Raw genomic sequence first — 17831 nt, 5'->3', positions numbered from 1 at the left:
ACTACTCTGCAAATAAGATTGCGATCGCGCGATGCGACAACGTTTTATTTGTATTGTGCAACGAAACTCAGCCTGATAGATACAAACAGCTGATAATTTAAAGTAAATGGGGGAAAAAAACACACAATTACAGTTATGGGCGTATTGGCTACTAGCAAGTCTGGGAGGCGGGACTAAATGTGACAGACGAATTGCATCAATGTAATGTCTGGATGCATTGATGTACAGCCAATCAGCGCTTCAATTGCGACTTCTGTCGCGTGAGGATCTGTGTGTGTAGCCAATCAGAGCCAGTGGGAGGCGGGACCCGCTGGATGGATGACTGGAGTTTCCCTTGCGGTCTGAAGATTAATGGAAGGGGTCTGTTGATCTTAGGAATCGACTATCAGATGGTCGGTCCCAGGAAACCGTTGCACTTGATGCCTGGTTTAGAAACGAATGGAGAGAGATCCGTTTGAAATTATCAACAGCGGGAAAAAATAATAACCTGGACACCACTTTTATTATCCAGGTCTCAAGTGAAAAGGCCTGCCGACACAGAGATAGCACCTGGTTAGTTCAGGCCAGGAGAAGACAGCGAGGGACGCTAACAGCTAACGCTACAAGCTAACGCTAGCTTGTTCGTGAACGTTAGGGAGAAAACAGCTTTCGACGATCTGTCTCATGGTCCGGACTGGATTTTGGATAAACCAAGTCGTCTCTGGAAATAACGGACAGCCGAGTGGCATCTCGAGTTACCGGGGCTCGTTTTTAAATCCACAAGCTAACACTACAAAGCTAACATCTACTGGTCCATCTCTGCTAGAGTCAGCTAGCGTGCTAGCTTAGCTAACCTGAAGCGTCAGTATTAGCTGCAGGCTTGTGTGTATATACTCGCTTGGTTGGGAGTTTTTAAGAAGTTCTCGAGGAGGGGCATTTGGAGGAAATATATTTGCACACGGTAGTCAATAATGGTAGCTAGTAGCTAGCTGTCAGCGTCATTGAGCCCCAGCGACTGCGTTAGCGGTGTAGCATCACTCATCGACTTGTTAAAGGAAGACTCAGTCTGAGCCCAGGGACTCCACCATCAGCCTGCTATCATGGGCAACACGCCCACCGCAAAGAAGGGCAACGAGATGGAGAGCGGTGAGTACCCTTTCCCCGCAGCTACAGCAGCTAGCCATGTCATGCTACCTGACGTTGGGTCGTTTTGCAGTGTTGCTATTTCCTGTTTCCCATAATGGCACCTATATAAAGACTCCCAACTTGTCACCTGTATACTGCATCAAGGCCAAGGGACCCTACACACGGACCCCACGTAATAGTGCTTTCGACACCCTATTCTTATATGCAGATTTTGCAAAACTTTCCTGGTTTGTCAACTTGAAGCCCTATGAAAGACACCCGTTGCCATTCACATCCACATCCACATATACTCTTCAAACAAGCTGTTGTACTGTGACACTATGTTCATCCTAACAGCAGAGGATGTTATTCATTCTCTCCGCTGATTCTGTGGGAAAGCTCGTGATTTAAAAGCCTCAGGTTATATTCAGAAGAGCCAGTGAGGATGACATCAGCCATCCTTATACAACAGTCAGAGGTTTCTTCATGTTCATGTGTTTCAGATGTTTTCATTTCCCTACTCTTATAAGGTTAAATGCTACAACAACATTGCAAACATAAACATTTGTGTGAGGTTTTCCTGTGCACTTTTAATAAAGTAAAAACAAAAAAATTCCCCAGTATACAAAAAGCGTTGTTTTGAGAAATGCAGAGATTTGAAGCAAGTGTGAAGATGCGCATATTTTGGGATGTTTTAGAAGGTGTTGAATCTTAATGCAATGTGGACCCGAGCATGGAGTCCCACAGCCTGCGTTTGACAGTAAGTGAGTAGAGGGGAGTTGGTTGTTATCGGAGAAGGTAAAAGCCACCAGGACGGGGTCATATGATGCATGAGGGTGATGCTCTCCAGGCATGAAACTTGGGAGTTGAGGAGTCTCTTGAACATCATGTGATGAGCAGCATTTAGAACAAGGGCTCTTGTATGCGTCACTGTGTGTGTGTTTGTGTGCAAGACAGTGAGGAAGAGATGCCAATTGTTTCTCAAAACTTTTCATTATGTCGATGAGCTTCTCACACGTCGGATACGTTTTTATCACTATAATAACACGTTTGTATAAGCTAGCAAAATAAAAGACACTTATTTACATTGATCCTCCAGAGTTTAACTACTAAATTAGGGACGCCTATAATCCTATTTCCTAATAAAATGCTTGTTAACTCAAAGTTTTTGGTTGGGATCAGTTGGGATCACCGGGCCTTAGAAAAGGCGGCAGAGGACACCGTTTTATCCACGACACCATGAATAACGCTTAAGTGTGCAAAGTCTGAGCGGGTATCGGCAAAATGAGTGTCAGCTCCTTGTTGCTGGTAGAGAGTATGTGTGAAGAATGGCCTCCAGTCCCTCTGTAATGTATACTCATCCCTATTCTGATGTAGACTGTGGGTATGTGCTACGTTTCAGCCGGCGTTCCTCTCCCCTTCCGCTGTTTGCGTTATCTATTTTGCAAGGACACCCAAGACCATTGTATGTCTTTTTAAACCAATCACAAACAAGCCATTGCCCCCCCCCCCCCCCCCCCTCCCGATACCCGAATGATAATGTGCAGAGCGAGACCTTTCTGTAGCGCTGACACAGTGCTGTGGAGATAGGACTGGCTATGCAAGACTAGCCCATCACTGATAAACCTTTTGTAACAAGGCCCATGACTCTCAGGTGTTGTAGCACAGAGATTTGTTTGTTTTTAATGCTCAAGAAGTCATGTAAATTGGTGGATTAATAGGTTAAAAGACAAAACGGACACTCCTACAGTGGAATATTTGCTCACATGTCATGCTTCACATCCTTATCAACCTGATCACTGCAGGTCCACCCTGATACCCAGAGACCAGGGGTCCAGAGCCCACACAGAGGGGCGTCATTTTCCACAGAGCAGCTAGAAATGAAGGACACACTTTCTCTTTCTACAGAAAGAGAAAGTGTGGAGACAGAGAGCTTGTTCTGGTGCACAGGGTCTCTTTCTACTAAATTTTCCAGGCTGGAGAAGACGAGTGCGGAGTACTAGTATACAAAGCAGATTTTTGGCCCACGGGAGGAAGCAGGGCGGATAGACACTCTGTGAATGGCAGCAGGAAGTGAAGGAGCAAGGAAGGTCCAGCCCAGGCTCTTCACATTTGCTCATCGCCTCCACTACTCTAATAAACCAAACACAGCCAGCCGGGATAGCTTGACGTGCTGGCCCTCACGGCGTTGTTGGTCTCACATTTTTCTGGATTTCCCCACTTGTAAGAACCTCCAGGAGACTCTGCAGGTTTGAGACTCTGCACTGGCTATCAGCTGGCTTCCTCCTGCCTTGTGTGATGTCTGTTATTCACAGGCTGGCAGGAAGGCTGTTTCACCGAGCCGGGCCCTGTCTAGGGGACACGGGCGGTGGAGAAGGCAGACATGACCAACCACAGGATGAGCTAGAGGCTTGCTGCTGGTGTGAGTTTTCTTTCCGGAGCTGGACAGAAGCATGGGTCAGGTAGTAGTCCATGCTGTTCGACCCGCTAGCTTAGCCAGTCACAGGCTAAACTCAATCTTCTACGTTTAACAGAGATAATCAAGCTGTTTGGTTTTTTTTTGTTACTAAATTCATATCATGACCTGGTGAGTTGAGTGTCTATTGGCATTGGTTGGGTGATCTTGTATACAAATAGACACACAGAGCAGCCTGTTGTTTGTCTCTTCTCTGTGGCCTATTGTTCCCCAGTTACTGTGGAAGTGTCTGTCAGGCACCGTTCTGCACAGCATAACACTATTCGCCTTAAACTATTACGCAGTGTAATAATGAACCTATCCAAACAGACATGTATCTTTATCTTTTTGGGGTGTATAGCTCTTGTGTTGTTGTCTTTCTCACTGGTAGGGCTCTTTCAAATCTGTCTGACCGTATGAGTGTTTGATAGCTTGGAAATGTTTTCATGTACTTCACACACTTCCTTAACATGCCGTGTTATGACATAAGGGATTGTTATGTTGAATCTTTTGTGTTTTTGAATTGCACCTTGTATAATGAGGTGGCACCCTGTCAAATTGCAACTCCCTGTATCTATAAATATCCGCGTGGCTCACGCCCTGCCCCTGCTCCTGCACGCAGCTGGTTTGTGTAAAAAGGGGGCAGGTTTGTGTTGGGATCGCTCATCACTTCCTGTCTCCAGTTTTAAAGGGGCTTTGTCACAAGCCCCGCACTGATTACCAGTGGACTTTACTGTTGAAACGCCAATCAACCACCTCAGATAAGCTCACAGCACTAAGTTGGCAAGTTGACACACTGCCAGGGAACAATCCTGAGATGCAAAATCCAACAGCAGCAGCGAGTGGAGCAAAAGTTGAAGATGGAGTTCAGTGATCGGTAAAGGAACAGTAGTTTCCTTTTTGGATTCTCACTGCAACAACGGGCGTAGTTGTAATCCTCGTGTCTTTGTAAAGCTGCAGTTGCATTTACGGGCGGTGATACTGAAATTTCTTCTCTGCAGCAAAATCAAGCTGTAGCATACAATAGTGTCATGCATCAAGCCTTATCTATCTGACGCTAAAACAACACAAAGTAGACGCAAAGTGACAAATATCCGTTTTTAGCCTTTAGCCTCCCACCATTAAAACTTATTGACAGGATGTTAAAAGATAACCAACTATTTAAGACTAAGATAACAATTTAATAGGCTTTACACTAAATACTGCTCAAGTTTAGTTTGCCACTACCATACAGCTTCACGTTTTTTGTATATATGTGTGTGTGTGTGTGTGTGTGTGTGTGTGTGTGTGTGTGTGTGTGTGTGTGTGTGTGTGTGTGTGTGTGTGTGTGTGTGTGTGTGTGTGTGTGTGTGTGTGAAATACACTGTAACCTATAAAAACACAAAGACACACAATGAGACGGATGGATGCATGTACGTTACCCGGCCTTCACATTCATGTGAGTCAGGGCTGAACGGTTTTGAAAAATCTATTTAACTGTGAATATTTTGGCCGATATTGCAGTTTTGATATGGTTTCATTGTCTTTGCAAAACATATTTAAATAGTTATAGTGTAAATTAAAACAATATATATATATATATATATATATATATATATATATATATATATATATATATATATATATATATATATATATATATATATATTTCCTTTTAAGTCTGTAGAATATGGTGTGTAGGTCAGGGCATCTCTGCAGCACAGCAATATCTAATTTAAAATGTTAGGTTTTTTGCCTTTTAGCCTTAACAAATATTGCGACTATACAAATCATTTGTTATGGTAGGATGTAAAGTAGTCACAGTAAGACATCTACTGCCAGTATTGCGCTGATGACTACTAATTGATTTCTCACCTTTTACACACTGGTTTACATGCAGCTCTGTTTGCCTCTCTGACTGATTTTCTCGTGCATCACACGGGGGTCGTATGCTTTCTGAACGAGGCCCGGTGAAGCCTGGGACCCAGTTTGGCACGCTTCACAGTTAAATATCGGTCAGCTCGCCCTAATATAACCCCTCTGTTCCTGCGTCAGAGTGGGCCAGCGAGGCCCGGGGGAAGAGATGCAGGATTGATTTTTGGAGAATTGATTCAGCACTGGCACTACATGGACTCTCTGGTGCATTTGGGCAGGGTGGAAAAAAAAGTTTCACTGTGGTTTGTTTGTTCCTGATTTGCAAAACCATCCTGATCAGCTTGCAAATGTGAGAGCTGATTGGTTCTGCTAATTAGGAAAAGTTTCTAGAATCTAGATGTGTCTCGCTCATCTCAAGGCTCTTCACTTAGGCTTAGTTTTCCAAAGGACTTCCTCTCTGGGTTGGATAAATGTACCAGTGTTTTACGCCCCTCCCCCTGGTGATTATGCCTCTGTTTAGATCAATTGTGTGTGTGTGTGTGTGTGTGTGTGTGTGTGTGTGTGTGTGTGTGTGTGTGTGTGTGTGTGTGTGTGTGTGTGTGTGTGTGTGTGTGTGTGTGTGTGTGTGTGTGTGTGTGAGTGACTGACATGGGAGGGAACGGCAGAGTACTTTGTGTACAGAATAAATATTGATACAAACCAAAGCAAGGGTCCAATTGATCTGTGTGAAACGGGAGCAGTGCTGGTCTGACTGCACACTGGATGTAGAGGCTACTCTCTGAACTTGGTCCCCAGCAAAGTGACGGTCACAGCAAAGACTGAAGACGTCCCCCCTGCTGGCGAGGACACTTGACCCCGTTTCTGTGGATGAGCGGGGCTGCTCATCTGAACCCGGGTGCTCTCGGAGGGGAAGGAAAGGTCATGAATCAGTGACTCCGGAGGAAAGGGGCCAAGGAAAGAAGAACGGGGGGGGGGGGGGGGGGGGAGACTTTGCAGGGCTAATGTGTGACAGGAAGAGCTCCAGAAGGCATGCAGGAAAGAGGGAGTCATCCTCACGCTCAAGTGAATCGGGGTCACGCGCGGCAGATGCTGCAGCACCGGAGGTACCTATAGTCATCCCGGATGGTAAGGAAATTTGGGGGTTACGGGGGAGTTGAGGGGGTTGAGCCTGAGGTGATCACCTGAGAGCATTCCTCACAGACAGCTGTTGATTTTTTGCTAGTTCGCTCCCAGCACCGACGTCTTTGGTCTGAGCATCTAATAGCCCCATGCGTGGCTTTATCTACTTGGAAGTGGGAGTTGAGCAACTTTCTCTGGAAATGTTTTCTCCCTTGTTGACCGGTCTGCCTTCAGAGCTCTCTGGGAGCAGCGGCGCTCTCGAACATGTTTACGCGAACTTTGGTCTCCACCGTTCTTGCTGGCTTTCTCCCATCCTATTGTTGGAGCTGCCGGTCTTTGGGGAATTTGCAGGAAATCACATTAGCAAGATGAGGAATAAGCCTTTGTGTACTTTTCCAAGTGTGTGTGTGTGTGTGTGTGTGTGTGTGTGTGTGTGTGTGTGTCTCTCTGAGAGAGGCACACATGCACGATTTCTATGTAGATCGTTGCAATTTCTTCTACGTTTTTTGATGATATTTATCGAAAGTTTTCTCATTTAAACAAGTCTAAAATAGTTTTAAATATTAATATCCAAAAGTTGGTGATTATGTTACTATGCACTTTCAGTATTGACAGCTGACAGGCTTACTTTAGTTAAACTGTGACCTTGGCTTTTGTTTTGCATCGATTACCTCGGCAGATGGACATTCCACATCCTGAATAGCTTAACATAGTTTGTTTCTTTTTCAGTTGTTAATACATTAATATAAATACTTTATATTAGTACTGATGTTATCAAGGTTGGAAATTAACTTTTATTTTTGTTGTTGCTGGTGGGTTCCAAAATCTACCAGCCACTCAATAGGTTATCATCTACCAGCTACTTGCATATTTGACCTTCATTTTGCTGGTGACTGGTGCTAATGTCCCTTCCTGGATGTAATTGTCCATTATTTTGATTATTATGATTTAGCTATTTGGTTTCCTGGATACCAGTAGAAAAAGCTGTGCTCTATCATCTGCTAGGGCAGCTAATGTCCTCACAACTAGTACACAGATAGTAAGGGAGGAATGAGGAAGGACTGGTTATCTCCATGTTCCCATAGAGCACCGTGATTATCACCATAAAGATAAGGGCAAGAAAAGTGACATATGACGGTATGTGTGCCGAGCTGTCGGTCTCAGGCCCGAGTCTGTTGGTCTATAGTGGCAGACGTGTATGTGCGTGTATTCACACTGTTCAATGCTGATGTTTTTCTATTGTCGTGTCTAACAGGTGTAGGTTTCTTCTAAAGGCATTGTGGCATCAGGTTAAACTGCACTCTTAGCATTGATCCAGTTCTTTTTTTAAGATGAAAAAGAACTCTTGTGTGCAAATTTGACTTTGGCCCGTAGTGCAGTCGCACTGGTTTTTGTGGTGTGGGCCAGTGGCTGCATCCACCACCATGACTGAACAGCAATGTCTCCAACTCTAGGTAGGATTTGACTCTTTTGAGTCATCCCTGTGTAGCGTTATGTTTGAGACTGGTGGGTTTTTTTTACAAGCCGTCCCTGTTCTGCTGCAGAGAAGCATCCCCACACCATGAATCGTTTTTTGGGGATGATGGGGTGATGTCCAGTGTTTGGCTCGCTGAACATAGCATATTGTGTGACGGTTAAAATGGCCACATATAGTTTATTTAGACCATAGAACCTTTTTTTTTCACTTTGTTTCAGTCTCTCACACGGCTCCTGGCATACTCTATAGCTCAAATTTTATGTGCGTTGCTTTCCCTTTGCCACTGTCCCATAAAGTTTTGTGTGCATGATGTCTTCCATCTCAACCAAGAACCCTGTAGCTTCTTCTTTGTTGATATTGGCCTCATGGTTGCCTCCTCCATCACTAGTACCTGGCTGCCACAGTCTCTGTTTTTGAGGCAAACCTGCACTAGAAAGATCTACAGCTGTGTCAAATCTAATCTGTTTTTGTTTTTTTAAATCGTGCTGTACTCTAAGGGATATTCTGTGCTTTTGAGTTTTTTGTACCCCTCCCCTGACTTGTCATGAGTTGGTTTGGTGTGTCCTTTTTTTGCAAGGAACTTGACTCACCAGCAGTTGGAGATTGCACATACAGGTGTACTTTAACCTCTAATTACTTGTCACACCTTGATTTAATAAAGGGGATCTCTTATGTGGCTTCTAAAAGCAATTGTCTGCTTTTGTGATCATTTAGGCGAGGTATAGTAACAACCAAATATTTAACTAATCATCACTTTTTGTCTTTGTTCTTGTACTTTAAATTGGAGGTTATTATATTGGCCTTAAACAATCAACTATCTGTTAATTGGTAGTGACCGGATGTAGACTGTGGGTATGTGCTACGTTTCAGCCAGCGTTCCTCTCCCCTTCCGCTGTTTGCGTTATCTATTTTGCAAGGACACCCAAGACCATTGTATGTCTCTTTAAACCAATCACAAACAAGCCATGGTTCTATGTGAGTAAACTAGTTTATTATTACCTTGAGCACCTTGAGTTTAGAGAAACGTTCGCATCCTGCATGTTCTTCTCTGTGCACACACACACGTACATACGCATTATGTTCTTCTCCGGGTCTGTTGGTGATTAGTTGTGGTGACGTATTATTATTCAAAATCCTGTAAGTCTGAGCTCGTAAAAACAGATGAATTCTCTCTAATGAATACGCACTTTGTTTCCTAATTACAGTGAAGGAGTTTCTTGCCAAAGCCAAAGAAGATTTCCTAAAGAAATGGGAGAATCCAGCACAGGTGAGAGAGTGAAAGACAATTATTCCTCATCATTAATCATTACTTTCATTCTTGTATCATTCCGTCAGTGTCATGATTTGGCCATGTTTTGCTTGTATTGATAGTGTGATAATGCATCTCATAAAACATCTTGAATCAGCTTGACCTCTTGTTTTTACAAACCGTACTTACACTCACAGGCAGACTCATGGAAGTAGTTCCGCCCATGATCAAATCATTTCCTCTTTATTTTAGAGGAGCAGTGCACCCTCTGCTGGGCTTTTGTGTGTGTGTGTGTGTGTGTGTGTGTGTGTGTGTGTGTGTGTGTGTGTGTGTGTGTGTGTGTGTGTGTGTGTGTGTGTGTGTGTGTGTGTGTGTGTGTGTGTGTGTGTGTGTGTGTGTGTGTGTGTGTGTGTGTGTGTGTGTGTGTGTACTCAATAGAATGACAACATGTCTAATTCTTTTGCAAATATTTGTTATTGACAGGTTAATGGAGGTATTATTGAGGAGGAACGGTGGACTAAAGTAGTGCTTTTCATGGTATGTTGTTGTTGTTGTTCACCTTTTCCTTTTCTACCCCTCAGCAAACTGCGGCGTTGGACCACTTTGAGCGTTTGAAGACCTTAGGCACTGGTTCATTCGGCCGAGTCATGCTGGTCAAACACAAAGAGACAGGCCAGCATTTTGCCATGAAAATACTTGACAAACAGAAGGTACAGTATTTTTAGACTTTCAAGAGAACTAGTATAAATGTGAACGCTTAACTTTTGTTTCTGACTCGTCTATGTGTGTGTGTGTGTGTGTGTGTGTGTGTGTGTGTGTGTGTGTATATATATATATATATATATATATATATATATATATATATATATATATATATATATATATATATATATATATAAAAGAACATATGACATGTTCTTTTTTGAAGAAATTGTATTAGTAAGTATACCAAGGTTTTGACAGTCACTCTTAAAGACTTTCCTATTTAAACTTTAAACCAGAGAAACAAAAATAACCCATATGTACTATCAAGTATACAGCCTAGAGGTGATCACAAAGTGCCAACGTTGGAGTCGGACATTGGTCAGAAAACAAGACGTTTATTTAACCCACCGATCGGACAAATTGCAAGTCATCACCAGTGAAAGGTTTCAGTGATCTCTCTTATCTGTGACATCTCACTGGTTAGCAGCTCCATGGAGAAGCTACAAGAGGATCTTCTGATCTTATAAATGTCATAAAGATCACTTTGTTCTAAAAAAGAAAAGTTCAAATGTCCTAAAGTGCCATGAACCTGGTATCCATTGTATTACCACTGAAGGAGTGCCTGTTTTTAAAGATCGGATCATGTCTGACGTAGATGAAGTCTTGCATGGGGATGTTCAAATGTTAGCTTAGTAATGTTAAGATGTCAGAATATGGGTAGAAGACTACTGGCACAAGTAGTGATCTTCTTTATTTTGTTTCTATAATGATGATGTTTTGTCCTGATCCCTCCTAGGTAGTGAAGCTGAAGCAGATAGAACACACACTGAACGAGAAACGTATCCTGCAAGCAGTCAGCTTTCCCTTTCTGGTGCGACTGGAGCACTCTTTTAAGGTGTGCATTAAACTGTTAATCTGGTTATCTTCTCCGTGTGTTCTCATCTGGTTTTGCAAAGTAAGATTTTGCTCATTTCTCTCCAGGACAACAGTAACCTGTATATGATAATGGAGTATGTACCCGGCGGAGAAATGTTCTCCCACTTAAGGAGAATCGGTAGATTCAGGTAAGCTGACATTTAGGCCACTCCTACGTTGTTGTTTTTTCTACGCACTACTGCTTGAATTAAATGATGTGGCCGATGTGTTTTGCAGTGAACCACACGCCCGCTTCTACGCAGCCCAGATTGTACTGACCTTTGAATACCTTCACTCGCTGGATCTCATCTACCGAGATCTGAAGCCGGAGAACCTGCTTATCGACCAACAAGGTTACATACAGGCAAGTATCACACGTTTGTTCTGGTAGCCATCAACGACAATTATGTTTCGTCGGTCTCTGTGGTCCTGTGTGTGTGTGTGTGTGTGTGTGTGTGTGTGTGTGTGTGTGTGTGTGTGTGTGTGTGTGTGTGTGTGTGTGTGTGTGTGTGTGTGTGTGTGTGTGTGTGTGTGTGTGTGTGTGTGTGTGTGTGTGTGTGTGTGGTCAGTGCTCAGAGCTCAGAGCTGTGCACTCTGTTCCTCAGGTAACAGATTTTGGATTCGCGAAAAGGGTGAAGGGCCGAACCTGGACGCTTTGTGGCACCCCGGAGTACCTGGCACCAGAGATCATCCTCAGTAAGGTAGGCGTTCTCCACATGGGACTTCATTAAGGAAGCCGTTTCATTCTCATCGTACATCAGCTTCAGGACTGTGGTGCAATGTACTGCTTACTGTCTGCTGTCAACACTCGTATGTGTGGGAGTTTTTGTTTGAGGACAGGATGTGACAGCCCTTTTATTTCCTGTGTGTTTTCCAGGGTTACAATAAAGCAGTGGACTGGTGGGCTCTGGGAGTGCTGATATACGAGATGGCTGCTGGTTACCCCCCCTTCTTTGCTGACCAGCCTATTCAGATTTACGAGAAGATTGTATCAGGGAAGGTGAGTTGAGATAAGCCGACCAAAAATATTATTTTTGTAAGTAGTTTGATTGTTCCAGCATAACACGGTGCATTTTATAAATCCATAATTCACACCAATGCTGTTTTCGGCAGGTGTGGAGAAAAAAAGAAATCAGTGATGATATTGTCTCAGTTCATCACTCCTACTTATATGAAGAGGGTTGTTGTGGTTGTGTGAAACATTTGCAGTTTAAGATTAAAATTCTAAAGATAAAAAGTCAAAGGTTAATTGTCCAATCATGTAACTTCTGCTTCCTGTATCAAGTGGATTCTCCTGAAGAAACTACAGTTTTTTTCATTCTCCTCCTACTATTGGTTTCTCTGTCTTTTGCAGTGAAATACAGTTTCATAGTTTATTAGGTACACACTGACTTCATTCAGGTTGTACAATTTAACAAGTCACCAGGGCATTTGAACAACACAAGCCTCTTGGTGACTTTGAACGTGGCATCGAAGCTAACGTCAGGCGGGCCAGTTTTGCATCCCCCAAATGGCCTTTTGTCCATGGCCGTTACTCAACGGTGGTGGGAAAGCGAAAGCTACCAGTGGAACGCTAAGTGACCTTGTGGACAAAAGTGACTAACGCATTGGAGAGGTCAAAGGAAAGTGAAATAGAGCAAACAAGCAGAGATGCCACAACCAGGCCAGTCGCATCCAAATAACACACTAGTGGGCACATCGCACTACGCACCACTCACAGGCTTGCACTGACCTACCGTGGTCGGCCCGAGTCCTGCAGTGTGTTTACAAATACTAGCCTGAGGTATAAAACGTTGGGCTTGAGAACACGCACTCAAACTGCTTTCGCTGTTCGCAGGTTCGCTTTCCCTCCCACTTCAGCTCCGACCTGAAGGATCTGTTGAGAAATTTGCTGCAGGTGGACCTGACCAAGCGCTTTGGCAACCTCAGGAACGGAGTCAACGACATCAAGGGCCACAAGTGGTTCGCCACCACCGATTGGATCGCCATCTACCAGAGGAAGGTGAGTGGGGCCAGTCTTTATACAGTAGTAATGTGTTCAAAGTGATGCTGACAAAGGAAGATGGCTTTAATGAGCCTTTGGTCAGTGGAAGTGTCTTTAGTCTACATCTGGCTACGGGTAATTTCACACCATCTGTGCTTCCTCTGCACGATGACATTGCATTGGAGACTAGTGGGAAAATGTCTAAAACACACAAAACGTGTTCCAGCTTTCTTATCTAAACACCGCAACATACCAGAAGTGGAACCAACCATGTTTTGGTCTACATAATCCCAGGTTTATTTGAATAAAATCTCAATCACAGTTGTCAAAGGGTTTTACAAACCCTTCCTAACCTTGGACTCATCAGGAAAATGCTGCAGAGAGAGGGAACCCCCCCCACCAGGGCAGCCAGGCATGTAATGAGCACTGACAGTGAGCAGACAAAAGGTTAAATGTTGACAACAATACAGACCATAAACACAATATGCAGAATAAACACTATGATAACATGTGATTTAAAACACACAGATTTAATCTCTTAATCCTCTTAATTTTTGTCTCGATATTGCTTTTCTCTGCCTGTGCCTAATACAAATGAATCCAGCAAGTTCATACTTTTTTCATGCAGTTGTTGAAATTAATTCTGGGAAATTACCAGCTAAATTAGAAATGTATGAGTTGGCTTGAGGGAAAGCGAATGACAGCACATGATCACTAAAGTAGTCCTGCAGTATGTCTTCCAAGTATTCACGCATGATTTCTTGATTGCGTAATGCCTTTTACTCCCAAACTCATCAGTTAATTTGTACAACTCTAAATGAATACAGATCTGCTTTCAGTTGTCTCTTTTCTCACCTGGGACCTATTCATAGACATCCAGTAGTGTTATGTTGTTGCTGCCATGGCTTTTGTTCTCTGCATCATTCTGATGGATTGTATTGTCTTGTGTGTTTTCAGGTGGAAGCTCCCTTTATTCCTAAGTGCAAAGGCCCCGGTGACACAAGCAACTTTGACGACTACGAGGAAGAGGAAATCAGAGTCTCCTTCACAGAGAAGTGTGCAAAGGAGTTTGCTGAGTTCTAGATTCCAACCACGGGTAGCGGAGAGAAAGAGAGTGAGCGAGAGAGAGAGAGAGAGAGACAGGGGTTTAGAAAGCAAAAGGGGGTCGAAAGGAAGGAAGGAAGCGCCTGGGTGGACTGCTAACTTGCTTATTTGTAATGACGACAACAATGTAACCCCCCGTCCCCGTCCCGCCAATGGAAAGGTAGGCAAAGTGAAGAAAGATCCAACAGAACCAGCAGTGTTGCCTTTTCTGATTGTTTCTCAACTGTTACCGATTCATTTTATTTATCCCTCTTGTGTTTTGTGACCGGGGCTCGAGGAGAGCAGGCATAGGTTGTGGCTGTCCGGCTATACTTGTATCTTTCTGATGGTGTAATGACATGTTTTCAGTCTTTGCAGGTTGAGGCATTGATTTTTCTGTTAAGGTACTGAATCTGCTAGGCTCCTTTTTTTTCTTCTTTTTTTTTCTCCCGGAATGGGCCCCCCCTCCCTTCTCTACAAGCTTCTCAAAGAGTGATCGTTGTATCTTGTCACCCTGGTCCACCCCCTTTTCCATCTCTCCATCCTGAATCTGTCCAAGCAATACCAAGTCCAACAGATGTGCCTATCATAATGCCAACTGGTTGGAAAACTGTGTCGAAAGCATTGGTGCAGAGCTTTGGCGACGGTGGCATCAGCCCTTGTGCCCGTTTTGGTTTAAAGCTTGAAAACTCTCTGCACCTGCCTTTTGTCTGCTAAATGTGGCATGCTTATTGGGTAGACGATGCACTCGCTGCAGCCGAAAGCAGTGGTGACCTCTTTTGATTGGAGTGAAAATGATTTATCACAGTGAACTTCATCCACGTCTTGCTCCTTTTGGGGACCTGTGAGAACTGGTAAACCTGAGGTTTGCATTTAAAGTCTGTCTTTCTCTTAGCTGAATTTATTAGAACATTTTAAGAATCCTATTGGTGATCATTTTGTCCTCTTTATGTCAATCTCTGTGCTTGTGTGTCATTTAGTGCTCATGGGTGGGTTAAAAAGCTGTGGTTTAGCAGCAACTAACAATGTGGTCACACTCCTGACTATTGTTTATTTAATAAATAAAAACACACACACACATATATATATATATATATATATATATATATATATATATATATATATATATATATATATATATATATATATATATATATATATTACATCTTTTTTTCAAGATTGTCTCATAGGTGTGAAACTGAAATTAAGATTTCATAAATAAACAAATATATAAATTCTGCCAAATTTGCAAACTTGAGAACATTGCAAAGTTTTCTGTATGTAACTATGACGGTGGTGGATTTTAATACGCAAAAAAGGTAGCAAAAAAACGTTTCAACAAAATGTGCATGTTATTTTTGTACACTATCCCTTTTAAAGAAAGATGGCGGATCATTTCTGCTTTATTTGTGCTGAGGTACCTGAGGTCGTGGATAACATGCTTGACTATTGAAACGGACTCTCGGCTGCTCTGTTGAGAAGATGGAACAAGACCCGGTTCAATGTGTCAGAAGGTTCTTCTGGGCTTTGTTCATTGATCAGTCATAGAGCAAAGCTTTGCTGATAATTGTCACTGAACTTGTGCTTCTAACCTTGATGATTGTTTTTTTTTTTGTTTTTTTCCTCCCCCCTTTCTCTTGTATATACCGTACATGTAACACTTTCAGATAGATTTGCAGTCCAACCAAAATTTTTTTGGGACTGTTGAGATTGGAGTGTTTTTGTTTCCGTTTTCCAGCTTTCTATGTAACAAATTAAACTAAGGAAGCTATCCTAAAGCTGTCCCCTTTTGCCAAGTTTATTTCTGTGGATGCAAGACAATCGCAGACCAAATGTCATTGCTGGTTTGTTGACTGAACACTTGATGAACGGTTTGATGAAGGATGTTTGCCCCCCACCCCCCAACCACCCTCCATAGGCCCTAGGTGCTAGACTCTGTCCATCTCACTGAAAAGCTTCTGTGAATTGTTAGATGTGCATTGATTTGTCATAAAGTCTTGTACCATGACATTTTTGAGAATGTTTTTTTCACCTCTTAAATGATTTCGGTAGGCTTGAGTAATTATTTCTTTGGCTGTCTCTTTAATGTTATTGCGATCAAACGCAGGATACCTTTTGAATGTCTTGACTTGTCTGATGGAGGTGGTTCCGATGCTGTTTGGAAACATGGTGTGTATTTTTTTAATGATACATGTTTCTCTGGTGAGCTTTGGTTTTTCTTGCATGTGGTAAAGCAACCCAACGGCAAGACGTCTCCTGGACCTGAAACACGTTTTGAGAAATCATAGTTTCCACTGCCGACCGTCTCATCGCTGTTTTAACCTTTTTTTGATTTGTTTGAGCATCACATTGAACAATGCAGTGGATCACCAACCAACCTGTCCGGTCTTTTTTGCAAATACTGAAGCACATGCCGCATCCTTTCAAATCTCCTATTTAATGGATTTGTGCAAATTATTTGAACCTTTTTAAGACACTATATAATCCTTTTAAAAGAGCACATGTAATTAATATATTTGGTCTTTATGTTCTGACTAAATCAAGAGTTTGGTGTGTGGAAGGCGACGCCACATGATCCACTTCAGACATGGAGGTCATCACAATGCTTTTCCTGTTTTTAAATTATTTGTTTGTTTTCCCCCCACAAAACTTCTTGTCCAATTTGTCTTTAATTCTCTTCTATTAGCTGAACACTATCAACTGCTCTGTGCTAATTATGAGTTCTTCTCTTGTGTTTGCCTTCTATTTTCATTAAGTTTTTCACACACACTCTTCATTCAAACATAACACTTTTTACATCTGAGATGTTTTGCGTTCATATTTTCTAATTGTATTTTCAAAAAAAAGCAACAAAAAAAGCAAAAACAGAACATTAATCTTTTCCTCATGACCTGGGTACAGTGATTGTGTAGTCTATTGTACCTTTTGGGAAACAATACTGTATATCCTTGCCTTTGACAGTCTTAACTATCTTTCCCCTCTGGAGAACTTGACAGATACCCTTAGAACACAATGAGTATGTTAAAAAAATATACATAAAGTAATATTTTGCAAAATGTATCATTCCAATAAACTTTTACTTGTTAAGACTAATATGTCTGGGGGTTATATGTCTATTCTAGTCTTTCTTCACCATGCACACTGACACTCTGGATCTGACTTTGTCACATTTAACAATGTGTTTTAACATGCAAGTCTCCAGGAAGGTGCAGCTTCAGGCTGCTCTCATGGATCAGAGGAACACACTTGTTGGTAGGTGAGGGGGTGGACGCTGTATGTTAACGCTCCTGTCTGTTATTGTGAATGTTTCAAGAGGTTGGCAGGTGCAATTGAATAATGCAGTGTTGTGTCCGTCCTGTCACAGTACAGGATCAATTACCAGCCAGCTTTTCTGCAGCCCTCTCCAAAATGTATTCCCACCCTCAGTGTGCTCAGTGTTTTTTTTGAGGATTGCGTTCATCTGCATCAGTTATATGTGAAGAGCCCCGGAGAGCCTTCCAGGTGGTTTGAAAGCAATAAAGACGGAGTAAAAGACCTTGTAATTTATACATCCGTCAAAGAATATCATCCACTAAAGAATGAAAAGTGCTGAAAATAATTCAGTAACTGACAATTGGACAATAATGACACGTTGATAAGGCTACAAATGTGTAAATCAATCCACGAAAGATGCAATAAACTATAGGTATACATCTAAATACATAAAGACAAGTACTTAAATTAGCACTTTTACATTGTTTTTTTATCAGTATATCTATAAATATATATGAACTAAAATAATGTAACTTACATTCTGATACAACTAATTTCCATACAGAGTAACTGTAGTATGTCCATGAATCTTATCAAAATAAAACGTGTTGGGGGGGGGGGGCAGCAGGTTCCA

The 17831-nt window shown here is 42.4% G+C and overlaps 1 protein-coding gene across 2 annotated transcripts; it reads left to right on the top strand.

Moving 5' to 3' along the window:
- The first annotated feature begins 318 nt into the window (after positions 1-318).
- On the top strand, positions 319-17038 carry prkacaa (protein kinase, cAMP-dependent, catalytic, alpha, genome duplicate a). Of its 2 annotated transcripts, none has more exons than XM_068718274.1 (10): positions 319-1125; positions 9215-9276; positions 9840-9968; positions 10760-10858; positions 10945-11027; positions 11116-11242; positions 11484-11579; positions 11756-11878; positions 12716-12880; positions 13820-17038. In XM_068718274.1, exons 1-10 carry the CDS (start codon positions 1080-1082, stop codon positions 13943-13945), a joined length of 1056 nt encoding a protein of 351 aa, XP_068574375.1. In that variant the 5' UTR covers positions 319-1079; the 3' UTR covers positions 13946-17038. The 2 variants fall into 2 exon arrangements, with proteins under 2 accessions (XP_068574375.1, XP_068574374.1); XM_068718273.1 differs by lacking the exon at positions 319-1125 and adding an exon at positions 6403-6538.
- Positions 17039-17831: the final 793 nt, after the last annotated feature.

The sequence above is a fragment of the Cebidichthys violaceus genome, unplaced genomic scaffold (genome assembly GCF_023349555.1).
Source record: "Cebidichthys violaceus isolate CVI_PGR_0920_01 unplaced genomic scaffold, fCebVio1.0.p SCAF_23, whole genome shotgun sequence".
Classification (NCBI taxonomy): Eukaryota; Metazoa; Chordata; class Actinopteri; order Perciformes; family Stichaeidae; genus Cebidichthys; species Cebidichthys violaceus.
The sequence above is the reverse complement of the archived record's forward strand: the minus strand, read 5'-3'. Positions and strand labels throughout refer to the sequence as shown.

What these genes read in the sequence shown, in the direction of transcription:
- prkacaa (XM_068718273.1), top strand. Translation starts at nt 6,415, where the DNA reads ATGTGTGACAGGAAGAGCTCCAGAAGGCATGCAGGAAAGAGGGAGTCA. An exon ending in ACCTATAGTCATCCCGGATG is followed by an intron (nt 6,539 to 9,214) that starts GTAAGGAAATTT and finishes TCCTAATTACAG; the next exon opens with TGAAGGAGTTTCTTGCCAAA. An exon ending in AGGAGAATCGGTAGATTCAG is followed by an intron (nt 11,028 to 11,115) that starts GTAAGCTGACAT and finishes TGTGTTTTGCAG; the next exon opens with TGAACCACACGCCCGCTTCT.